The sequence below is a fragment of the Lygodium microphyllum genome, chromosome 22 (genome assembly GCF_053477565.2).
Source record: "Lygodium microphyllum isolate KBCC chromosome 22, Lygodium_microphyllum_v1.1.10, whole genome shotgun sequence".
NCBI lineage: Eukaryota > Viridiplantae > Streptophyta > Polypodiopsida > Schizaeales > Lygodiaceae > Lygodium > Lygodium microphyllum.
The window spans coordinates 39,821,371-39,848,475 of record NC_141156.1 but is presented as its reverse complement, the minus strand read 5'-3'; the positions used below and the strand labels follow the sequence as shown (position 1 = coordinate 39,848,475).

The 27,105-nt window shown below is 42.9% G+C and overlaps 1 protein-coding gene across 4 annotated transcripts in view; it reads left to right on the top strand.

The window, feature by feature from the left end:
- The first annotated feature begins 8,588 nt into the window (after positions 1-8,588).
- LOC148017055 (Haloacid dehalogenase-like hydrolase (HAD) superfamily protein) overlaps positions 8,589-27,105 on the top strand; it is a 107,319-nt gene continuing 88,802 nt past the window's right edge. Inside the window, exon 1 of one of the 4 annotated variants that reach the window (XM_087662673.1) lies at positions 8,589-8,703. In XM_087662673.1, coding sequence (XP_087518799.1) covers positions 8,637-8,703 — 67 coding nt within the window. In that variant the 5' untranslated portion in view covers positions 8,589-8,636. The remainder of the gene's footprint in view (positions 8,704-27,105) is intronic. The other 3 variants (XM_087662672.1, XM_087662674.1, XM_087662675.1) reach the window with 3 other exon arrangements.

The window sequence follows — 27,105 nt, the reverse complement described above, 5'->3', positions numbered from 1 at the left end:
GGCAAAATGAATGCACCAAGTCAACCACTGACTGTCAAAGCATAACCGGCATTAAGCGGTCATAAATCAGCATGTGACAGTCATACGGACATCGAGCAAACACCCTAGCATGTCAAATGAATTTGTCACTAAGCCGACACACCCCCTGTGTGATAGGGCAAAGTGTACACAACACTGGCAAGACCTGACACAAATAGGTGTATGGTCAGGGAGTGCAAAGCCCAAATTAGCCCAAGTACGTCTGTGAGGACCATAGCAATCAACCATGCAACATCCAAGTGAAGATCCTAGTCTCAAGTGTCCGAATGCTCAAGTAGTATAAACTGCCTGCTCAATGTCTGTCAAGAATCCAAAGACGGAGTGCTCCCACTGACATAAAAGCTATAAATATCAAACAAAGATGCTCAACAAGGACATATGATAGCACCAGTGCTGCTAGAAGATCCAAGATCAAGCATCAATAAGACCTCATGAGCATATAGGCCGTGTAGCATCCGTACAAAGCATCCATAGACATCAAGTATATCCAAACTGTAACTCTAGCAAGCCAAGAAATAGCTAGCTCCAGACGATCAAATGCCAAGCCCAAGTAAGCCGTAGTAGCAAATCAACTCCAAGACAATGTAACTAGCATGTATAAGTGGCATAAGCCAAGCATGTCAAGACCGGTTAGACACAAGCAAAGTACATGCCATAAGTACATCAAAGATGGAGATCCAAATGCTATGTGAAGTGAGCTCAAGCTCAACCAATGATCCGAGAGCAAATCCAAGCTCTATGCCGATAACCGAGAGTCACTCTATCAATGTATACATCCAAGACATAGCCCGAAATCCAATAGGCATATCCAAACATAAGCAAATGAGCTTCAGCCCTGAATATTCCAGCAGTAAATAAATTTCCAAAATTGAGCAAACATTGGCTCAATCTAAGCTCAAAGCCATAGGCATACTTTCCCATATGTGTAGGCACAAAGCGGGCATAATCGGGCATCAAATGACCATGTAACATAAGCATAAAATGTAATGACAGGGGGATGCCCTGTTTTGGGCTGCATGTGGACTATGTAAAATAGTCAATGGTTGAGAAATTCAGTCCCTAAAGCATCTCACATCATAGGCATACATTCCCCTAGCATTCGGGACCAACCAGACAACTAATGTAAATGCCCAAGTGGTCCAGACATAAAATGCTAATGTAGCACTGATGTGGGCTACTTGTAGACTGTGTATAGCAGTCCCAAACTTGAAGTAAATCACATCAATGCTCAATGCCAAGGCTCGGGATCAAATGCTAAGCATAAACCAAGTGTATAGTGCCCAAATGAGGCTGCCAATGATGGGATGAGCTCCCGATGAGCTTTGTCCAGGGGCTTCCATAAATTGCTACAAATTCACACTAATTGTATGGGGTTGCTGCTCACGTTTTTATGCTAGTCAAGGTGGTAGGAAGCTCAAGGGGGTACCAAAGAAGGGGGTTGTCCAATTGAACTAGTAAGTGATCAGGGCACGCACTTCATTAATGAAGTGATATCCCACCTGCTCTCGACCTTCTTAATCATTCATAGAAGGTCCTTGCCCTACTACCCTCAAGCAAATGGCCAAGCAGAATCCATGAATAAAATCCTAGTCAACGTGCTTACGAAGGTGGTATTCACATCACGAAGTGACTGGGATAACAAATTGATGGCGGCCTTGTGGGCCTATCGTATAGCTTATAAGATGGTTGTAGGATAGACTCCCTTAGGCTGACTTATGGAATGGAGGCCATTCTACCCTTAGAGTTCTTTGTCCCTAGCTTAAGGATAGCATCCCAGGAGCATTGGGAGGGAAGAGAGGTTTGGACCAACCGCTTGGTGGAGTTACAGCATCTCACGGAGACTCAACTCTTAGCCACCCACGCTCTGATTTGTGAGAATGCACGAAGAAAGATGTGGTTTGACAAGTATGTGAAACAATGCAACTTTGATCAGGGGGACCTCGATCTACTATACTCTGTGAAGGGTCACAAACAGAAAATGAAATTTCAAGGACTAGGATCTTTCAGAGTACGTACAATTAGTAAAACAGGCAATGTTGAATTGGAGACGCTCGAAGGTGAAGGAATAGGCTTTTTCAATGGCAGTCGCATGAAAAAGTACTATCCTCCTTCCCATCCGTTGCACGAGCCACCTATGCTTGAAGCCCCTGTCAATGTCTGTGTGGCCACTATTACCGAACTGACAGATCAAGATGAAGAAGTAGTGGCACCCGCCTACCTACGAATCATGGTCACTGTAGAACGGACGTATTCTTTTGATGCCTTGATCGATGAAGGTGCCGACTATAATATCTTGACGCATGACCATTGCACATGCATTGGTCAACCTAAATTATAGCCCACAAACGCTAAACTTAGCCCATTTGGGGGCAACACTTACTCACTCTTAGGAAAATGCAAAGTGGTTGTCTCTATCGAGTCTGAAAGTATACCAGTCTTCTTTTATGTGTTGCCAAACACTAAAGGGGCCAGTAATAAGTCACTACTAGGCCGCACTTTTAAAAAGCAGATGAACTGCAATGTGGACTATAACCTAGATTGCATCCATCTTGCTATAGGCAATGTGCTACAATCATCCTTTCTTGTCATCCACACCTCTGAAGGCTCGGGCCGATATTAAAGAATATCTACAAAGTCGTGCATTCCTATCCCAATGCTTGCGACCGCCTTGTAATCCAGTTGAAGGTGATAGGCATTAGCCAGGACATCTTCCTTGTATGCAATTATTCAAAAAAAAAGAGAAGAAAAAGAAAATAAAAGAAAAGAAAAAAAGCACAAGGGCTCACTTCACTCACTACACCTAGGGTTTACACCTAGCCCCTCCCCCACTTCACGCTTAGGGCACATCAAGGGCAGGACTCCCAGACCTGTCACCCTAAGTTTTGCACTGCACCTCCAACAACACACGAACTGGGTCCTCAAGTGTGGAACATTACCAAGGGCTTACCCAAGGTTAGACCCATCTCCCAATTCCACTACACATGCACTTCCACCACACCGTGAGACAGACACACCCCTTAGGGAGTGCACAAATTTCTCTTGCAAGCTATGATCGTGACTCAGTGAATGGCTACCCAGCTAAAGAAGATCATCTAGGACATCCACTAATGACCATGAATTTTTCCCTGAGTCGGACAGGACACCACTACATCAGCTTCAGGAGCTTTTGCATACTCCGATGGTTGGATGGACCAACATGCTTGATGTAGCCGACCATCTGCCTGTTGATGGCTACCATGACTGAACCAAATCAAGCAGAAGGAAACCTCAATGATGGACCCACCATTGGCATAGATTTTGGAACCTCATATTCTCCAAATGATTAGAGATGCCCATGCAAAACCTTTATCAGCCCATGGTAGAATGGAAGCTACAACTATGTGAGAAATGCCGAGCATCTTCATGAAGTCTAAAGCACGCTAGAATCTCTCCCAGTCATCGTTAATCAAAATCCATCACCTCTCATTCACAACAGCACCTTTTGATTGCGGTCATCTACCCACCAGTTCCACTTAGCAACAACCCCAACTACCCCACTATTCCCCACCACAGCGCCATGGGACTGGCACTTAGCTAGGAGGGGGGTAATGTTTACCACAGCACAGAGGAGCAGGAAAATGGAGCAGAGGAGCAAAAAAATGGAAAAAGGAAATAACCGAAAGGGCACAGAACAAAGGAAGGAAAAGGTGCCCCCCGGATGGAAGTTAGACCCTGAAAAATTTGAATGATGACCTCTCCAGAAGGCCTCAATGTCGCCTCGAGAAAAGAAAAGAGTAAAATTACACCATTAATTGTGAAAGCGCTCCCGAATCCTTGTAAAAGAGTGCCAGGCTCACTCTTATGCAAATTGTATGCACTAGTTGGGAATGGGATAAGTTAGAACGGTGGGAAATAGGAAAAGAGGGCCTAGGCTAATGGCCTAGGCTAATGGCCGGCCATGTAAAAAGTGGGGATGACCGCCCAAAAAGTAGGGCATGTATATAAAGTTCAAAAGTGAATGAGAAGATCATTCTTGTGTGTGGCCAAAGCTTCTTCTTCTTCTCCTCTTGTTTCTTGCCTTCTTGCTTGTGCTTGAGTGAGGGATTGAGGGAGTGAGTGTGTGAGAGTGAGGGATCATGGAAAAGAAGCTCCCCATCTTCTCTCTTCATCTTCTCTTATTCTCTTCTCTTCTCTTTTCTCGTGTGGCTATGGAGGATGGAGCTTGACGAAGAGGGCTTGAGGTTGCTTGAGCTTGCGGCAAGGATTGTGGAGCTATCGGAGTGCAAGAGAGAGGAGGGAACTCGATTGAGCATCAAGGTAAGCTCACTACACACGTAAGGTAGGCATTGCACGTCGGCTATGTGAGAGGTAGCCATGGTTGCTCGGCTTGAAACGCTTGATCAATAAGCGGTCCGTAGGCCTCGGGGTAGAGCTCCGAAGCTCCCCTTCAAGCTGCCAGGAAGGAGACCCAATGAGTGTAGGGATTTGATAGGAAGTTGAAGACTCCATGAACCAAGTCGGAATGCTCAAGCAACTATGATCTGATACCAATTGAAAGGTGAGAAGGATCAAAGCTTGCTTGGAAGAGCTATGGCGGGAAAGCAAGAGCAAGAAAGAGAGAGACACAAAATGGAAACTCCAATAGTCAGAATGTTTGACCGGCCCTTCCTTTATTCAAAATTGTCACTAAAAGAATAAAGTGACGATGACGGACGCCCGCCACCTGCAGTGTGCAGTGGCGGATATTGTTAGTGTAGTAATACACTGGCGGCTAGGCAGAGGCATCTTTACCCCCAATATCCAAAAGATCATCCTAGACAATGCTAGAGTAAAACCTCAAATGCTAATCTTGAAGGAAGTAGAAGTCAACAAAATGAAAGCAAACCTACAAGAGCTAAAGGGAATATGCCAAGCATTTCGACTATTCTGAACTCATCCGAAGCATCTCCTAGATGGGGACCTGTCAACATTACCATCCTACTAGGTAATCTCCTAAATTTGGTCGTGGCTTACAAAGATTACCTCCTGAAAATGATTCAACCCAAGCACCCAATGAATTGAAAGTACTAGCCATAATGGCCCATGCTTTCCTTTTTTTTCAAAAGATCTAGCAAGATCCCATCCAAGCAAGTCCTAAAATTTGATTTGACCATTTCAATGATTCCTATTTGGTGCAAGGACCAGATCATCCCGAATGTCCTGCTCAACAACGGATTAGGGGTTAATATTATCACACTAGCGACTTGCCAATAATTGGGATTAATGAATCAGAAACCAACCCCCTTCCTAGTGAGAATGGCCAATTAGCAATGGGTAGGACCTCTCGACATCATCAGGTCTATACTTCTCGAAAACTCCATAGTTTAGTTTCTGGTTTCCCTAATAGTCTTGAATATGGGGCATACTAGTGAAGATTGCCACTTGCCATTGAGAAGACCTTGGATATGCTAAGCAAGAGTCAGTCATAACCGGGATACAAATAAACTAACAATCCATCAGAATTAGCACAATGTTATGGTCTTTTTGACCAATGTTGCCCCACCCGCTCTGCAATGTTGATCAACTATCCGCTGAAATAATCAATATGGTTAAGGGCTTAAGTGTCAATGAGAAAGAGGAGTTCTATAAGGCTAAGGTCGACCTACAATCCTGGTGTCTCATAAATGTTCTTTAAATTAGTAAACAATACATGCAACCCTAGAGTATGCAACCTCAAGTCTCGAAAGAGAAAGAAAAGGACAACAGTCCACTAGACGATTTCGGAACTCAGAACCCAAACTGCACAGAAGATAACACCAATATTGACCAGATGGGTGACACAATCTATCTTGGCTTGAAACCAATCAAGATTAGGGCCAAATTGCAACCCCCATTCCGTTAGCAACTCATAAGTTTGTTGGCCGAATTCAAAGATGTATTTGCTTGGAAATATTTGGACATGAAAGGGTTGGATCCTCATTTCTATCAGCATTGGATCATCTAAACCAAATGCTATCTGAGTTCGGATGCAACACTACAGAATGAACCCTCACATGACTAAGCAAGTCAAAAAGGAGTTGGATTGACTACTGAGAGTAGGTTTCATTGCTCCCGTAGATCGAGCAGATTGGATCTCCTCGATTATCATTGTTTCAAAGAAGAACAAGAAGTTGCGAATATGTGTGGGTTACATAATGCTTAATGTAGCCACAATGTTGGATCCCTTCCCTATCCCTTACCTGGATACCATCCTGGATGAAGTATTTGGCCATGAGATATACACTTTTCTTGATGGTTTCAACAGATACAATCAAGTGCGTTTGGCACCTGAAGACCAATATGAAATAGTTTCCATCATTGCATGGGGAGGATATGTTTGTACAATGATGTGGTTTGGTCTCAAGAATACTTTGGCCTCCTTTTAGAAAGACATGTAGGAGATTTTTGGGCCTTATTTGATTGATTTTATGAGGGTATTTTTGGATGATTTTGGTGTCTTTAGAAAGGCCAAATGGCACTTGACAACCTCTGACTCAGCACCATCTATCTAGAGAAAGCTAGCAATAGAGCTCATCTACCATAACATTCCATAGCCCCTCCTTTGGACTCAAATGGATCTATGTCTGTAGCAACACCACCTCTAGTACAAACCCCTCCTACCACTTTGCCACCCACCTCCTGGCCCAACAACACCTCAACTTTGGCCCCCACCCAATCCCAATCCACCTCACCCTCTACTACCTCCCCTTCCACCTCTAGCTCTTCTCTCCCCACCTCCACCACCGGACCAGTTCTAGGATGATGATGCACAACATAGATGATGACAGTGACATTAGTGACAATTGACTTCGTGGGTCCAGGTCCACCATGCGTGGCAATGGCAGTTAGTAGCCTTTAAAGCCAAGAGCCACCAATAGCACATTAAGGAGCTAATGGGTGCAAAAGTAGTAAAGACTACCTAGCACAACACATGGATGGAAAGAATGTCCCACTACAGGCACTAGCTTATATAAAGGAAGGGAGCGAATCATTATTGTTGTTGTTTGAGCATATGTATGGCCTTAGATGTCAAGTATCAAAGGGCTCTTTTACATCACTGCCATATCCCTCCTAAGTCCCTTTTGCCAATCTCTCTTGATTGGCATCCTAAGTGCTCTCTATTAGTAGAGCCTATATTGTATCATCCACAATCATTACATTCAATAGTAGTATTGCCTTGGTCTTGTATCTTGCAGTTGTTTAGTACTTATGATCTAGCACTAGCTATTTCCAAAGTCATGTGTTGTGATTGTATCGATTCCTAATATTTGTATTATCCTTATTTCACCAACATATTTTGGACTGAACTTTGAGTACATGTGGTGTTTGATATATTTGTTGTGATTATTCCTCGTTCCACAACCTAGATGACGCTGATTGTTGAAAGTGATGTCATTGTCCACTTGTGTTGGTTCTAAGTATGCTCGTCATCTATCCTGTGGGTGGTAGAAGTGTTTGGATAACCGATTACACATGATGATTGTGCTTACATGGTGATCTTTGGAGGTCATGTATGAAAAATTTGCCAAATGTCTCTTGTTATTGCTAAAGGGTATAAATTTATTTCTTTCTATCCTTGAAGAGCACCCTGCCACGACACAATAACCACGAATTGACCAAGAGAGGCTGCAAGCACACTTGTTGGCTACAAAAACCTGCATGGTATATATAACACATGTCCAAGGGCCCAAGCAACATGTTCCACCTCGCCACCATCAAGCCAAGGGGACAAGTCTATGAAAATGACCCATTCAAAATACTCATATTGCAAAACTCCTTTAGGACAGGAGGAAGACCAAGGCAATGTATAAACTAAGTTGCCTTCGTGTCGAATGGCTAAAGCGAACATCCAATCACGTTCCATACATGAACCCATGAGCATTAGATAAAACCGTTTTCTAATAAAGTGGAATTGAAGCAGGGAGGCTTTGCCTTGAAATATATTCTTGAATCACTTGGCAAAGTCATCCTCACTAGGAGGACAATTGAGAAAATTAATAAAAAGTTATTGTAGAGATTAGATCAACATATTTTTGTTTGACCATATCCAAGGACATCGTATAATAGATGCCTTGTACACCTTCTTCCCAGACTTAGCAATGGCAACCTTTCTTGCAACATTTTACCTCACCCGGTTGGACACAAGTTGTTACTCCAAAGCCACCATATTGACATCAGGAGTCTTCATTGCTTGAAGGTAATCCATGCATTCCACACCACCTTCGTTAGGCCCCTACGTAATGCCATTGCCCTCTGTTTGCTACCTCTTCCCAGCTAGATCCACACCTGCATGCATGCGACTAAGGAGAAATGTGTCACTATTGTTTGATAGGTGGCACACGTGAAGTAAATGGCATTAAAGGCTAGTTAATGCTCGTTCAGGCAATGCCAACAAATCTCAAGTGCACTTGCTATCTACATGTTAGGCTAAATTAAGATTCCAAATTATACTATCTTCTTAGTTACTATTTGCACCAATTTTGTTATGTCCAAAATATAATTTCACTTTTATTAATAAACTTCTAAAATTTCAGCAAGGCAGGTCTTGTTATATATATCATGACGTACATGTTAGCTAAGTTATTCGCTGCAGAGGTGTCATGGAGGTGGGTGGTTCCAGTTTTCTCAAGGACATTCGACAAATCGCCAATCCATCGAGCCGTCTTGGTATTACAATCGTTTTTTTAAAAAAATAATAGATTTATGCTATCCCGAACTGGAAATTGATACTGTTTATCGAGTTCATGAGGATACGCCTCGAACTATATTCTGTTATTGCGCGTTACTCGAGAAATGAAGCTTGGTACATTTTTTGAAACCTGAACAAATCGATACTGAAAGGCACACACTTCAAACAACATGCCAGTATCTTGCAGTAACGGGGGAGAGGAAGCCCGTTTGGGTGTTATAATCGGACTTTCTCATTATCCTTGACCAACGTTTATTGAAATCCAACTTATTGGTAAAGTTGAAATTGACACTATTTATTGAGCTCAAGAAGCCTGTGTAGTTCGCACCCCACCCCTAGAAGGCCCTGCATTCAGCTTATATGACGACATTGTTGGCATTAATTCTCGCACACATGATTAGAGGCTCCAATAGGAGATTGTCGTTGAAAGATTGGGCTTGTAGGTAGGACAAGCTATAAATCTTTTTATTGAGGAGATAAACAATCGCTTAGAAGAGAATTTGGAGGTACGTGAAAAGGAATTGCATGAGCAAAACATGCAAGTCCCATCAGAAGCTGATTAGTGTGGGCGGCCATTTAGAAGGGGTAGCATGCATTTTTTAGCTTGGTCAATCAACGTTAAGGACTCATCGCACTCCCTTTGAATTGTGAGTCTTTAAAACAAGTGGCCATGATCATTGACACTTTTGTGCACTAAATAGGGAATGCAACAATGACATGCACAATCAACATATTTTAAGAGTAATTTGTGACTTGAGAAGAGCTAGCATACATTTTGAGCTTGGATCAAGCAATGTAAGGGACTCATCTCACTACCTTGAAAGAGATTGTGAGTCATTAAGACAAGTGGCCATGATCATTGACACTTTTGTGCACTAAATAGGGAGTGCAATAATGACATGCATAATCGACATTTGTTTAGAGTAATTTGTGACTTGAGAAGGTGTAGCATGCATTTTTAAGCTTGGATCAAGTAGCACTAGGGACTCATCTCACTGCCTTTAAAGTAGCTGTGAGTCTTTCATTGGCACTTTTGTGCACTAAATAGGGAACTGTGCGACAATGATATATACAATCAACATTTTTGTAGAGTAATTTGTCTGTAGTTACCATTATTATTGCACTTTTATCCTTGTATACTTTTAAACAAGTGGGGTATATACTACATTCCATTTTAATATTTATTTACTACTTAGCATAGGTGTGAACTTGGAAGTTACTGTGAAGAAATTGCTAGGGTTTGCATTGAGGAAACACATTGTATGACCATGACAGACACAGAAAGACACATATAGTGATGTGCAAAACTCAAATCCTAAATGCAAAACACAAAACTCAAAAACGCAAAAATACAAACATATAAAGAGAGAGAAGAAGAACTCTGAAGTGAATGAATTGACTCAGTAAATGAATGTAAGAGTGTACAGAATGCGGGTAGAGTGGTGAGTTTCGGAGTGTGACGTCCATTGAAAAGCGAGTGTTATAACTACTAGTTGGAGTGTGTCAGAGGATGTAGAAGACCAAAAGACAGATCGCCGAAAGCAGTAGGATGCTTGGTGATAGTAGTGGAGATGCACGAGCATGCTGGCAATGGTTGAAACTGCCAAACGTAGTAGAAGAGGTGTGGATTGGGGCTGGCGATGGCTGTCCGCCAAACGCAGCAATGGAAGAAGCACCAGGTAGCAGGCGACAGTTGGAAGGATAGTCGCTTGGGGCTAGAGTAGCAAACGGAGTGGTGGCAATAGTCACAAAGGCTGGACAGCCACATGGAGGAAGGCTAATGGTGAAGATCTTCACGTGAATGCGAAAAATCTACATAGAAGGGATGAAGACTGAATGGGAGCAGCCTGCCTATTTATAAATGTGAATGGGCTGTAACAAACCTTTTGTATATCAATTATTATCAAGACATATTGACTCAATAATTTCAAATTAATTTGATGTTCATGTACTTTGAAATGTGATTTATATTATTTAATTGTTTTAAAATATAATTAAATATTCATATTTTTGTTTAAGGGTGGCCAATGGCTAGAATGCCCTATACTAAAGAAAAGAATCAACTTGTTCTCCGAGTTTGCAAAAATTAGAGTTTCAAAATCCTAGTTTTCAGAATTGCAGCAAATCAACCCTTTTGTATATGGTTTTGGCACTTTGTGCCCGTGGTTTTGTTTTAATAAATTTCTGAAAAGGTGGAGGGATCGGTTTGCCTCTCAAAGTGGCGTTAACTCTTCTCTCTCTCTCCATCTTCTAATTTTCATGGTGATAATTGATCAAGTTGGCTAAGTTCAAAGTATTGTTATCGTCACGTTCTTCCCCGCACTTACATTAGTATCAGAGCAAGGACTTATTCTTTGCAAGAACTTTTCTGGGTGACAAGATCTTTGGGCTCAACTTTCTCACCATGCAATAGGCAAAGAGAAGAATTTTGGTGAACAACTGGAAGGCTCCCGATACTTTGTATCTGTATGCTTCTCTGATTATAAGAAGATAAAAAGATACAAGTAGCTGGAAGCCGATCCAGAAATTCAAGCTTTGATGGAGAGAAGCGCTAAAGCACGGGTTGAAGTGAAGGTCTTTGAAGATTTTCTTATCGAGAAGGCTCTTGAGACAGATGGTATTATGGCCTCGAAGGCCTACCTCAGCATGAAAGGTATTAATGTTATTGCTGCAATTGAGTCTACGAAAGGTAGCATATCACCTATCGTTTGAGGATCCACCCAAGTGGTGACTTCAAAGTCTCATCATACACAAGTTTTCTCCTCTTGTCCCAAGAATCCCTCCATGGAGAAGGGCACGGAGAAAGTCAAAGAGCTGGCTATTTCCATGGTAGATGAATCTCCAAAGATGCTTTTAGCAAAGGAAAACAATGCTAAAAGAGACTTCAAGCCTGGAGAGAAGAGTGCTAAGTTTAACGTTTTCTATGGTAAGAGAGATTCTCAAAAAGCTGTGTCTTTTACTAGATAGTTTGATGTTGCTTTTGGTGGTGAAGATTATATAAACAAATAAAAATTAGAATGTTTAAACGCATTTAAAGGATGTCGCTTCAAATTGGTGGCTTAAAGTTGTTTAAGAGAAAACGGAACCCAAGTCTTGGAAAGATATTCAACAAGAAGTTTTTGCCTTTATCCTTTGAAGCGGATGTGCAACAAGAATGGAATGAGCTGAAGCAAAGCCACAGAGACAATGCTGAAACATATATCAACAGGTTTGTAGCCGTTTATTTTAAGTTTACATCTCTTAATGAAGTTCCTTTCAATATGGAGATGAGAAAGTTTATCCATGGATTATATCCTACGGTACGGCGAGTTGTCAAGATGACAAAGCTTGATACTTTGGAAGCAGCCCAAGGATGTAGCCTTAGGAGCTGAAGGATTGCATATGCCATGGATGCTTGGTAAAGGCTAAAAAGAAGAACCACAAAGGAAGAAGATGAAGATGTTTGACCAAAAGGAGGTAGATAAACAAGAATCAAAGTATAAGGATGGAGGTAAACTACCTTTGCCATCCAAAGAGAAGCTAACATATTAGTAGTAGTAGAATATATAAGAGAAGGATGATGTTTCTTTTGTGGAGAAAAAGGACACATGGCTGGTCAATGCCCTAATAAGGCAAAGAAGGAAAACCGGCCCCAAGATACCTCAAGAAAATGCTGTATCTAAGGATTGTAATAGGATGAAACTCAGTTAGAGAAAAGAAAGCTTTTTATGGCTTGGGGTAAGATTGCTAATCAACTTGTTCTTATTCATTTTGATATAGGGGCTACATATCATTATATCCATCCTTGGATTGTTGAAGCTCTATATTTACCAAAGGAGAGGTTTGAAACACCAGAAATGTTAGGTATTGCTTTTCAAGGAATGGAGTTTGCAGTTACTCCTATTCTTGGGAAATTACAAATTGAGATAGAAGATTATGTAGATCATGAGAGTTTTGTCATGGGAGATCTTGGTCATTGTGATGTTGTATTAGGAATGCCTTGTTATAGAAGAATAGATCCAGCCATTGATTAGAATCAAAATAAGTTTAGATTCCTTTTCAAGAGTAAAAATGTATCTTTTTATGTGGGGGTGGAAGGAAATTCTATTCCTATCTTATCCCATGTACAAATTTGTAAAGTCATGAAAAAGTCTATTTCCTCGTACTTGATTTTTATTAAAGATTCCAACAAAAGTCTAGAATTGAAGAGTCCATCTCAGATATGAACAAGGACCGAATGAGTTTCTTAAAGAAGTATGAAGATTGTTTTACAAACACTTTATCTGACGAGTTACCACTAGAGAGAGCAAAAGATCATCACATTGATCTCATTCTTAGGAGCTCACCTCCAAATAGACCACTCTATTGTATGAGTCCAACAAAAAAAGAGATCATGAAGTAATTGAATAAGCTCTTGGAGAAGGGTCTAATAAGATCCAGTTCCTTACCTTTTTGCTCTCCAGTCCTCTTAGTGCAGAAGAAAGATGGATCTTGGTGCATGTGTGTGGACTATAGAGCCCTCAACAAAATTACAATTTGGAATAGGTTTTCCATTCCAAGAATTGATGATATCTTGGATAGATTGGATGGATCCAAAGCGTTCAGCCGGATTTGACTTGAAGAGTGACTACCATCAGATAAGGATTGCTCCTCAAGATATTCATAAAATAGCATTCAAGACAACTTTTGGTTTGTATGAGTTTCTTGTGCTACCATTTGGTCTCACCAATGCAATGGTTTAGCAACCATTGCAAACCATTTAATGAATCTCTTGTAATAAGAGCATAATCCCAAGAAACTTTGAACTTCATGAACACTAGTCAATTCTGGCCATTCTACAATAGCCTTGACTTTTTCAGCATCCATCCGAATCCCATCTTTGGATACAATATGGCCTAAGTAAAGAATCTCTTCTAGGAAAAATTCACTCTTTTTGCCATTCATATGAAGTTTGTGTTTGTGGAGTTCTTGAAATGCTATTTTCAAGTGTTGCTTGTGCTTTTGTTTATCTTTTGAAAGAACCAAAATATCATCAAAGAAAGCATCTGTAAACTTCCGCTGATGAACCAAACTAAAAAAGGAAGCTTTTGAAGCTCTAAAGTTCTATATCAGCAAAGGACTTGTTTTGATTATACCTAATTTGTCGAAACCTTTCTTTGTGGAATGTGATACTTCAGGAGACTGCATCGGTGCAGTCTTAACTAGGAAGGGCATGTAATTGCTTATGCAAGTAGAGGGTTGTAAAATGCAGAAAGTAATGCTACTACCTATGAAAAGGAGTTAATGGCTATCATTCAAGCTTTAAAAGATTGGAGACACTATCTTTTAGGTAGAGAATTTCTCATCAAGACAGACTATGATAGTTTGAGACATTTTCTCAACCAACCAAAGATTTCTAAAAAGTATATTTGATGTGCTAATTATTTAGCTCAATTTAACTTTCAAATATTGTCTATTCATGGGAAGCAAAACAAGATAGTAGATATCAAGAAGACCTCAGATTCATATAGTGTCCATGATTTATTATACAGATTTCACTAGTATGAGGGATATGTATGCTTTTGATAAAGATTTTAAAATCATTTAGGAGAATTTACAACTTGGTAAAAGGGTAAAATCTTATGTTATGAAAGATGGATTTCTTATGATGGGGAATAAGTTATATATTACTAAAGATTTCAAGCTTAAAGTAATGGAAGAATGTCATGCGGCACTTTACATAGCTCATTATGGTATTTTGGCCACAACCAAGGTACTTGAAATGTATTTCTTTTGGCCAAGTCTTTGACGAGACATTGAGCAATTTATCAAAGAATATCTTGTGTGCCAAAAGGTTAAGTTTGATCGCCAAAAGCTTGCAGGGCTTTGTAACCATTACCAATTTTGAGCCAATCTTGGAAAAGCATTGCTATGGATTTTATTTTTGGCTTGCCAAAATCAGTAAATGGAAATGATAGCATATGGACTACTATTGACATGTTTAGCAAATAGACTGATTTTATTCCAGTCAAGAAGACTATTAAGTCTCAACATATGGCAATAATATTTATTCAACAAATCTTTAAGTATCATGGATTACCATAATCCATCATGGATGATAGAGATCCACGAATGACTAGTTTCTTTTGACGAGCTATTTTTGAAAATTTGGATACAAAGCCTATCTTTTCTTCTTCTTATCATCCTCAAACAGATGATCAAAGTGAGATAGCCAATCTCACAATATTGGATATGTTGAAGTGCTATTGCCATGAATCCAACCAACAATGGGAAAAATATTTGCCTTTGGTAGAATATGCCTATAACAACACAATTCATAATTCTATAGGTAAAGTACCATTTAAGATCATATATGAAAAACCACTTTTATTATCTATTCTCAAAACCAAGGAGAAGATATTTCATGCCAATGAGTTCGTGCGTGATATGAATATAGCTTTTGCCGAAGTTAGACGAGCTATCCAAAGATCTTAAGAAAAACAAAAGAAAGAAACAGATGAGCATCAAAGGTAGTTGGTTTTAGAAGAAGGAGATTGGATATGGCTGAAATTCGACAAAGCTCGTCTAAGAAGCTCTAACAGGCCTTCATTCCAAGTCACTAAGCTCAGAGCAAGAAATTATGGGTTATTTTAAGTCACTGAAAAGATTGATGATGTTTTTACATGTTACAACTTTCAAAGCATTGGAGAATTCACAGTGCTTTTCATATCCATTTTCCGATCGTCTATTACAGGTTTCACTATTGGAACCTGTAATAGAGGATCTACTTGAAGTAGATGAACAGGAGGAGATACTTCAACCAAAGGAAATAGTCTTTCATATGATTATAAAACAAGGAAGAAACATTTCTAGAAAATTCATTTTGAAATTTAAAAAATACTCTCATTTAGATTCTAAATGGATAGTATAAGAGTATTTTAAAGACTATCCAGAAATACTTGCAGCTTATGAAGAAGCTGTAAGATTAAAAATACTTCAAGCAACATCTCGAGGACAAGACTGATTTCAAGAGGGAGAGATATAACAAATCTTTTGTATATCAATTATTACCAAGATATATTGGCTCAATGATTCCAAATTAATTTGATACTCATGTACTTTGAAAGGCAATTTGTATCATTTAAGTGTTTTAAAACATGATTAAATGTTTATCTTTCTATTTAAGGGTGGCCAATGGCTAGAACACCCTATAATTATCCTTGGTTTGTCATTGATGAGATGTCCAAGAGAAATTAAAAGTTTAGTTGGGTAGTTGGATTGACCAGAAGGCTCAGATGAGTAAGACTCGTATACTCAGATAGTCACATTGACTAGAAGTCTATTAATGAGTGGTTTTAGAAAGTGAAACTAGATGCTCATGATTGAAGAAACAAACCATGAACCGGCGAACTTATATAATGAAGTTCTTCAAAAGCTAAATTGAGCAACTCCTAAAATTTAAGAGGTTACTATTTTTGAAAGTTGCTCAAATGGAAATTCTGTTCACGACAAAGGCTCCGGAATTTCGCAAGGAACAATTTTGTTCTCAACAACTATCTCAAATTTCTAACCATTTGAGAGATTTTTAGAGTAGAAAGTTTGGAAGCTTCTTTCTCTAGAAAAGTGACATATGGCATGGATACACACACATTCTTTATCTCTATCATTAATAATATGGATTAATACTAATTATCAATTTGTGTGGTTTTATATAAGTTGCCAACGACCACACAATCAAGCTTTCAAAGTTCAAGCAAGATAACTAGACTACTATTTGTTTCGGATACGCAAATGAACCTAATAGATTTTTTTCTTCAACTAGACTACTCTTTTTTAAAGGTACAAAAATCAACTCAATAGATTTCTTTTTTATTTGCAATTGATAATGCATCATAAATATTAAAATATTCAATTTACATTATATTTTGAAGAGACAAGTATTCCTACACGTATCATTTTCAGCAAATACTTGTCATTTGTAGCCTCTACTTTCCACTTTTGAGTAACCAAGCCCTACACTTATATATTGGAGATCTCTCTCTTTTTTTGAAACAAGCTTTTATGCTGAAATATCTGCTGTATGCTTTGTACTCTCCTATCTATCTCTCATCTAAGAAACACTTTTTACTTAGCTTGATCTAATCCAAGCACTAAAGAAGAGAATCAACTTGTTGCACGGAGTTTGCAGAAATTAGGATTTCAAAACCCTAGTTCTTAGAATTGCAGCAAAATAGCCCTTTTGTACATGGTTTAGATACTTGGTACTCGTGTTTTGTTTCAATAAATTCGTGAAAAGGGGAGGGGTTGATTCCTCTCTCAATGTGGTATCGACTCCTCTCTTTCTCTCTCTCTCTCTCTATCTTCTAATTTTCATGGTGATAATTGATCAAGTTGGTTAAGTTCAAAGTGTTGTCATTCTCACCTTCTTCCCTACACTTACATGGACCCTCCTAAATTAGGGTTTCATAAACTCTCTTGAATTGCGTAATGATTTTGCGTTATTCATTAAATAAGCATGTTTTGGGGCTGTTTAAGAGATAATCAACATGGAGTGCATTTCTTAGATCAAAACCCCCTCTCAAGCCTAAAATAAGACTAGAAAGGAAGGCCAACCTAGGGTTACCTAAGGTGTCCCACCCCAAAGCAACTGGGGTATCGGACAAAGGGTGCACAGTGAGTGCCCAGTGGCCTACCAAGACTACAGAGGCGATGGATATCTTACCAAGGGTGTCCAGGTAGTTAACCCAGAGAGGATAGGGCATTGGATAAAGGGTGCTTGTCGGCTGCCCAGTGGCCTACTAAGTCCTACAAATGTGGATGGTGAAACTAGCCTTCCTTCTTGGAGAGGGTGGTAATTCTCTAATCAAGCACTTAATTATAGCAATCAATAAATAAACTTAAATTAAAATACACAATTTACCTTAATAATCTTGGACAATAGACACTCTATTGGCCCCAAGACTGCTGCCCCTTTTGGATTTTTAAAACTTCAATTGCTAATGGATTGATTACAAGCCGAGATTCCATGATCTCCTTGGCTAATCCAAAAGTCCTATGCTGTTTCAACAGTTAGCAAACAAATTGGGCAATTTGCCCCATGAATTTCACTCAGGACTTGCTCTAATTGGACCCCAACTAGCCAAATGCTGCTCGAAATTTACAGTGGATGCTAGACATCTAAAATCCTTGATAATACCACAAGTTGCAGGTACTGATTTTAGTGTATGATGCTTTCTATTGATGGCATGGTTTCTAAGGTGGCTGCTAAACCCTATTGCAAATTTTAGGGTTAATGACAGAACTCCCTTTGCTGTCTAACCAAAATGGTTGAGATCTGCTCCAAATGGCTGCGAAATGCTAAGATCTCTTGGGTACTGATTGGAAAAGGTGAGAGAATGCTAGAGAAGAGAGAAATTCTTGATTTTCGTGTGGAAAATGACTGAAATCGACTGCTGCTTGCTCTAATCAGCCTAGATTGCTATTGGTTGTACAATTGTTGTTGCCTGTATTAAATGCTGTTGCTTGCATTTGTAGACATCATAAATGTTGTTGCTTGCATCACCAAGGTCTCCTGCAATGGTTGGCAGCCTTCTGAATGTCTCCATAGCAGCAAATTCTGATCATTAGCCTTCTCTCTCTCTCTCTCCCACCAGTTGAAAACTGATTGAATGGTTGGGATCCAACCCCTATATGTGATGCGCAAGTACTCTTTAAACTCCTCTTCTGTCATGAGATTGAAATCTAGAATAGGAGAAAACAAAGAAGGTGAATGCGAAGGTGGGGTTTCGTCTTCCTCACTGAGTCCATAATGCCTCCTTTGGGCCTCCAATGATGTAGAAGCCTGATAAGACATCATTTGACTGAGACATTGTGATTTGGTTATGAGTCGTTTATGTGCCTCGCACAAAACCTAGCACTCTACAATTTTTGTAGGATACTCTTTACAAGAGCATTGACTCTGATACCATATGAGGAAACTACTAGGGTTTGGACTAAGGAAACACAGAGTGTATGCCTATGACAGTGTAATATACCAAATCACGCTTGAACCACCTATTAAGGTTAATGGATTTTTTTTTTTCTTCTTCTTATCCTCCCGTCGGTCGTGTTGGAGGAGGGAGAGGGGAATGGAAGGGCCAGCAAGCTCCTCGCTGGAGCTTGCTCAACCTTAAGGCCATGCGATGCGACACATAGGAGAGGGAGGATCCCCCTCCTCTCCCCTATTTAAAAAGGAGGCGCTGCCATAGAGGACGGTTGGAATACGTGAGGAGTGAGGGCCGCCATTCTGAAACGCTGAGGGAGAGAGAGAAGGTTAAGCCAATGCCGCTGCCGCTCTGCAATAGTGAAGCAGGGAGGGCCGTCTCGTTGCCACTCTGCCCGGATGAGCACTCCACCGCTGCCGCCTGATTCTGCTGTCCACCTGCCTGTCCTCCCAGCACCGCCACCTGCAGTTGCAGGCCTCGCCGCCAGTCGCCGTTTAAGCTTCCCCCCCCCCCCTTGTGGCGGAAGCTTTAGAAGCTTCCTGGGGGGGAAGCTTCTAAAGGGATAAATAAGCCCCCCTTTCACCTCTGTGTCCTAAAATCTCCCAAGGCCCCCCTTCTTATGCTTTTTGAAACCACACCTCCCCCCCCCCCCTCCCCCCGCGTTTAAAGCTCATAAACCCTTTTTCCCCTTAGCCTTCCCATGCTTCCGGTGGGCTTTGAAAACCCCGTGCTTTATAAATTTCCTTAAGCCCTTTTCCTTGGACTTAGGGATTACTCAGCCTTAAGGCCATGCGATGCGACACATAGGAGAGGGAGGATCCCTCTCTCCTCCCCTATTTAAACAGGAGGAGGTGTTGCCATAGAGGACGGCTGGAATACGTGAGGAGTGAGGGCCGCCATTCTGAAACACTGAGGGAGAGAGAGAAGGTTAAGCCAATGCCGCTGCCGCCCTACAATAGTGAAGGAGGGAGAGCCGCCTTGTCGCCACTCTGTCCGGATGAGCACTCCGCCGCTGCCGCTTGATTCTGCTGTCCGCCTGCCTGTCCTCCCAGCGCTGTTAACCCTCAAACGAACGAAGGTGGAAAACTCGGAAAAGCTAAAGCAGAAGACAAAGATAAAGGCTAAGGCAAAGAGAAATGGAAGACAAAGACACGCAAGGAGAAGAGTCCTAAATAAGGGAGAAAGGCGCACAAGGAAAAGCGCAAGTCAAAACTTTTGTAAAAGAGCGCAAGCGCATCATGGTTTAATTCAAGGAGCGCCGGGCTCTCACCCGTGCAATTTGTAAATATAGACGGGCGGTGGAAAGGAATCTAGGAAGATAGAAGGACAATGGGAAAAAGGGTCTAGGCTACGGCCGGCCATGTAAAAAGGGGAAAAGGGGATGACCGCCCAAAAGGGATTTAGGGTTTTGTATATAAAGTGGAAAAGTGAATGAGAAGCTCATTCTTGTGTGTGGCCAAAAGTAGCTCTCCTCTTCTTCTTCTTCTTCTTGTTCTTGCTTGCTTGAGCTTGTGCTTGAGAGAGGGAGTGTGAGAGTGTGAGGGAGTGAGTGTGTGAGGGTGAGGGACCGAGGAGGAGAAGCTCTCCATCTTCTCCTCTCTTCTTCTCTTCTCTTCTCTTCTCTTGTCTTGCTCGCGGACATGGAGCTTGGAGTGTGGAGCTTGAGGATGGAGCTTGCTTGAAGCTTGCACTTGGATCGTGGAGCTACCGGAGTGTGCGGGAGAGGAGGTAACTCGAACGGCATCAAGGTAAGCTCACTACACCCGTAAGGTAGGCATTGCGCGTCGGCTATGTGAGAGGTAGCCATTAGTGCTCGGCTTGGAACGCTTGAAACAATAAGCGGTCCGAGGGTCTCGGCGGTTGAGTAAAAGCTCCCACATTTTGGTACCGTTGCCGGGACCAACGGATTCAAGCCTTGAGCGCTTGTGCGCTTCGAATCGAGCATTGGAGTAGGGTTTTCCCCGAACCGGTGCTTGAGGTAGATAGGTAGGAAGCGAGGGGGTTGAAGAGGGTATTCGATCTCCTTGGCAAGTAGGTTTTTTGCTTTCTTGAGATTTATGTTGTGGAATGGAGTAGTGTAGGTATTTATTTTGTGATTTGGATGCATTTAGGATAGGAAAAAACAAAGAAAAAACAAGCAAACAGTGGGGTTTTCTGTTGCTGTATAGCAGGCTAAAACAGGGGAACAGGGGACCAGATTCAAGTTTCTGGGTGAGACAGGGACAGGGAACTAGCTGTAAGGTTCTGCAGCGCTGGGAAAGGACCTTAAGAGGCCTGGGAGGCCAGGACAGACCACATTTCCTCGGCTGGGGGTGAGAGAGAGAGAGAGAGAGAGAGAGCTCCTGGTTCACAGGACGAGGAAGCGCTACTCCGATTTCTAGGCGCCAGCGATTCGTGCTGCTCCAGGTGAGTCTGGTGTTTGCCAATAAGTGCTCTAATCAGATCTAGGAAGTCTGTGGTGATTGTGTGCAGCAGACAGTAAGGAGGGGTCAAACGCGCCGGAATCGTGGCTCAAACGCGCGGGAATCGCGCCCGCCGCCGATGCAGTCGGACCAACTCGCAGTGGTCCGATTTCCAGAATCAGACCCCCCGAGTTCTAGAGTCGGACCGTCTGACTTTCAGAATCGGACCGTCCGACTGAGAAGGAGTCGGACCAGGCTGGTCCGATTCCCAGAATCGGACCAGCCCGATCGGACGTGCCACGTGGCACTCGGACCAACCAGAATCGGACCACCTAGAATCGGATTCGGACCAGGACGTCCGAATCTCAGAATCGGACCAGGCCGTTCGAGTCCCAGAATCGGACCACTTTGAAAATCGGACCACTTTTTGATCCGACTCCTAGAATCGGACTTGACTAAAATCGGACCACTGGTCCGATCGGATCTACCCAAAATCGGATGTCCGATTCTGATAATCGGACTTCTGAAAATCGGACATCCGAGAATCGAACAGAAAACTGTCAAAATCGGACAGGTATCTAGAACACGAATTCTGACGCATCTAAACCCCAAGATTGACCCCAAAGACCGCATAGAGCTAAAGGCACATCACAAATCCTCATTGGGCTGAAACTTAGAGCAAGTAGTTCAAAATTTGGCTATAAACGGTCATCCAAATTGCATATGGCGTCTACCGTAACGGCCCTGCGGGCCGGGGGGGACTGCCCCCCCCCGGACCTCCGCAGAGGGGGATCTGCCCCCTCCGCACCTCCCCAACGCGCGCCGTGACAGGTCTTCCAAATTGGACCCTAGTGAAGTAATGGCTCTACACGAGCATGGATTCTCACTTACAAAAGAGCAGCCAAAAGCCCATACCCGAATAGAGACAAACAGAGACCCTAGAACCTCAATGGGCCCATCTAGCCAACAAGGGCAAAAAGGCCACACCGCAAAAACACATATGTGTTTCATTCGGACTGCACCTAGTCAAAGCGAAAAGCAACAACATCAAGCTATAATAGCGAGAATGACTAGATATGACAGTCCCGACGATAGATGCTTCTTGAATAGCACTACACTGACGATCCAAGGCACCAGTGGAGAATCCACATCTGGTCGAGCAGTTGTAGACTTAAGGGCATTTGTCAAAAGGCTTAAATTTACAAGCCAAGACCCGGAAGATGAAGACATAGTACCACCTGCTTATCTTAGGGTCAAACTCACCGCGAAAAGAGAGCATACTATTGATGCTCTGATTGATGAAGGAGCAGATTTTAACATCTTGACCTATGAATCATGGACCCTACTAGGCCAGCCAGAGCTCACTCCGACTAGTGCAACTCTTAGCCCTTATGGGGGACACCCACAAGCACTCATAGGGAAGTGCAAAATCCTTGTGACAATTGAAACGGAAAGCTTGCCTATCCTATTTCATGTTCCTCCAAATAGTGCTAGCTGCGGGAAAGAAACCCTCCTAGGTAGACCCTTTAAAAGGGCGACCAAGTGTGAGGCCGACTATGTAGCACAGAGGATACACCTGACACTATCGGGTGTGAGGATAGTCACAACCTTTAGCAAGGGTGACCTCATCAAACCTTGAGGGAAAGGCAAGCAAGGTGCTGACGTAATAGTCAAGCCTACGAACGAGAGCAAGGACTTGTTGGAAAAATTGATACAAGCACAGGTCGAACAACAAGAACCACTGAGTGAGGCCAGACCTGAAAAGAGGTCAAGAGACAATGCCAAAGATGGGCTCTGGACTTACAAATATCGTAGAAGACCCCAAAAGAAGCCCAAGCCTTATAGACGCAGGCATCGATGGAAGGCCAATACAACACCGCGATGGATATCCAAGGCGTTGCTTCGTGCTCAAGGGTATTATGCAGGCAATCATTGGATTTGGGTACCCAAACTCCCTGCTAAGCCACCTCTATCCGAAGCCCAAATTATGTCCAAAGCAAAGAGGCGTAGGAGGAAAACTAAACGAAAGGCCAAGTTTCGAACCAAAAATATTGGAGTGATCGAGGCCCTCACTACTGAAATCAAGAAACCAAACATGGCCTATCAAAAAGTAGATCCTCAGCCTAGTGTGCTTGACAAGCGGACATCAGATGTAGCCATTGAGCATGCACAAAAATCATTAGTGCCCAAGGAGCCTTTGATTTCCCAAGGGGAGAGCAAGCATCATGGGCACAACATTGCTCAAGGCAAGGCTGGTCGCTCAACAAAGCAAATGGCACAATCGTCTAATAGCCTCGAGCAAATCATTCAGCCAGTGCCAAGTCCACCTAAGAGTCCTAGATCTCCTACATCCTCTTTTTCCAAAAGGACACAGGAAGCACAACAACGGTTGTCAAGGGAAACGGCTCAATTCCAATCTCTATCTCCATCTAAGTTTCCAAATGTCCAAGAGGTGGGACATGACGCCATCTATAGCTCTCAACCCAAGGATATACCTGAGCCACTTAATGCGACTAGATCAACTCATGTTCGATCTACACAGATGAGTGCTCAAAGGCCAACAAAAGACACAACTAGTTCTGATTGCCCTAGGGACTTGACACCACAATCCACCAAGGGTAGCCAGCCCACTAAACTAGTTGCTACTACTTCCAATCAGGGATCACAGCAGTCACAGCCCTTGGCCGTGACAATGCCCCTTGCGGAACATGTCCTTAGTGGTTTACCTGTGAAGGAGGTGTCGCAACCAACTTCATTGACAACTCCAGCCCTTTCAAAGTGCCTAGAGCCGAGGCTGGAGAAGTTATACACAAGGGAGTTGGCTGAAGAGCTAGACTCTCCGAAAAGGGAGGCAGTTGTGCTCTCACAACCTAGCGAGGCTGTTCCGCAGGCCGCAACTATGTCCCGTAAGGATACTCTAGAGAAGGAGAATGCTGAGGCCCAACCAAGCACATCAGCGGTCGATCTAGCCCAGGGTCCTGAACCATTAGATGCACCTGCGCTGACCAAGAAAAAGAGGAGAAAACAGCGAAAACAACAACTGTTGCAGGTAGTTGCGGACCCCAAGAACATTGGGACGAAGAGTGCTGGAGAGTTGATGAATAAAGCATCGAGTCCATCCACCAATCAACCCATAGATGTCTCCCCTAATAGCGGTGAAACCTCAGACACATCCGTGTGCTCTGAAAAATCAAAGCAGCTGTTGCCATCAACAGTTGCTTTCAACGCTCAATCCACTGACAATAGAACCCACATCAACCAATCAAGAGTGGATACAACACGGTCACAACAAGGTGACGAACTCACACTAGTCACATCCAAGAGGAACCATAACGCAACAACGAAGCCTCTAGAGAAACATGGAAACCCCAAGGGCATGAGCAATCCCAACGCTGACCAATCTTGCTCATCTAGGCCTGAGCCCCCAACTATGCTAAAGCCCAGGCAAACTCCTAGAACCTTGCATGAGATGGCAATCGAGCAAGCCCTCGCTGAACATAGAAGTGTCGCAGAATGCTTAATTGAGTTGGATGCTAAGCTCAAAGCGTTTGCACGTATCTACATCCTTGCAGACATGGGCGCATGCCCTAAGGAGCAGCTTGAAGAATACTTGCCATTCCCCTTATCTTGGGAAGAGCAAGAACATCTTGATGAGCACTATAACAAGCTCTTACATGAACGTATGCAACTCATCTCTGATGAGGAGGTTAACAAACTGCGCTTAACCGTCACGTTCAATGAAGTACTCTGCCGACCGAATCTCATAGACATAGAGCAACTAAAGTGACTAACAGAGGGCCGAAGTCAATTTGAGCAGCGTTGGTGTGAACGCCGCGTTGCAATGGCCGAACTAGGGGGCTCAGGTCATAACAGTCTTTGAGGAGCGATTGGCCAAATGGCGGTCTCAAAGAGACCCAACCTATGTGGCACCAACTTCCCTACGAGTGCTGACTACCATTCGGGGTAGGGACTTGGCTGAACCACCTAGCCAAGAAAACCCTCTGTTTGATAAGGTTCTCACAGAGGAGGAGTTACATGTTGCCAGTAGACTCGGACAAGGGTCCATGCTGCTTGATGTGGCAAAATATCTATTGGTACTAAGTAAGCTGCCACGAGTGCTGGATGCGTGTGCCACGCTCCAGTACAACCTCGAGTTCTACAATTGGTTCTTATCCTCGTGAAGTGACATTATGTATATAAATAAACACTGATTTTTGTGTCACCATGTATAAACAATATCAACACACACAAGCAATGATAGTCAAGCGCAGGGAGAAGAGTTGGGTCTGACAGGCCAAGCTCCTCAAGCCCTCCTCTCATCACACATTTAAAAGCCGTGTGACCATCCCCACCTCCAAGTGAAGGGCATGCAACCCACATTACCGCCATAGGAAGCCTTGACCAACAACAATGATGGTGTAGATAGGGTGTAGTCCCTTTCTAGACACCTTCTTCCCTTTTTGATCTATCCTTCCGAGGATGTGCCCTACCCCACTCCATGACAACCAGTCCACACAACTTAGCATAAGCCAATATCGGCTAATGGCTGGAGACAAAACAAACATCATCATGGGGGCCATCCCTTTACGACAAACACTGCATGCCTCACCCCTCCCCTTCTTGTCATATGCGCTTGATAAACCACACTAAAATCCCTTCCATGCGAACAGTTGTATCCTGTATCAAGGTCTAACCCTTGGATTGCATCTTGCAGGCTTCCAGACGGAACACATGGAGAACCATGGACATCTGGCATGCAAAGACGCTCTTCACAGACGACGGGAGCACGTGGCACGCGCCCCTCCACCGGAGCGCTATGTGCCCACCATCAAGAGGTATGCCAAGAAGCGAGGCCCTAAGCACCACTGTCCAGGGCGAAGGCCGAAGAATCCTCGAGTCAAGAAAGCCAAGACTCAAAACGCGCAACAGGTGGCAGCACTAGTGGCACGAACCCCCAGCTCACGCCCGGGCCCCAGATGCTCGAGGGCAGAAAGGGCAGCTCGGGAAAGGGAAGAATTCAATGAATTGTTTAAAGATATTCTGGAAACGGTAGCGGCCCGGGACTACACCATTCATGTCCCGGCCGACATGTTCCCTACCCAACCCCACAGGAGCCCCACACCAGCAGGGCCCCAATCAACCGGCCACCCAGACTCGCGCCGCTTCGTACAAATAGAGTAGCTCCATGTCGTATAAAGGGCTCATCAAATGCTACCTGGCCATAACTTTTTGTCTTTAAATGGTACGAAACTTTCATATCTGCGTTTAATGTATTTCACGTCTTTTGCAAAGAAAAAGCTAATTAAGCGCAGGTGACAAATGTCCAAATCAACACCATAGAATTCAGATAAGTGGTTCTCCTTACATTGCACTGGTTTATTATAGTTGCGACATATACCATGCATGTACTCTCATAAAGCGACAAGTGGACACAGGATCCGACATGTCTTTGGGCGAAAGTGCTCAATGCTCGATCGCCGCAAGACCATCAACCCCACAAGGAGCTGCGGCAAAGCCACGCTGCCGAAAGCACCCTTGCCAACCGCCCCCATCGCACGGTCCAAAGCACATTCATGGGCCACGCTCCCTTTCTGGGTCAAGCTCTATAGTTGGCTCACGGTAGTCGTCACCTCAATCATACCAACATCGCGTGGGTCGCAAGGAGATTTGCAATATCTCAAGTGTATCTCCCCATCTCAACAACTGCTTCTCTAACAACGAGGCTAGGGCGCAATCATCACTGTAATATCCATTTCTTGAGCCTTTGAAGCTTGACATTTTCCAACCCACTGAAAGGCTGATAGCCTCAACATATTGCAATGGTTGTACTCAGGTAAGTCAAAAAAAAAAAAAGAAAAAAGAAGAAGAAGAAGAAGAAGAAGAAAGAAAAGAAATGAACAAAAATAAGCACCCACAATCACAGCACAGCACCTAGGGGTCCTCAAATTAGGTACGCCCAGTGACCTTGATCGACTGGCTCCGTCCCTAGTCCCCTAGCCCTTTAGCATCCCCCACAATTGTTCAGGGCACATCAAGG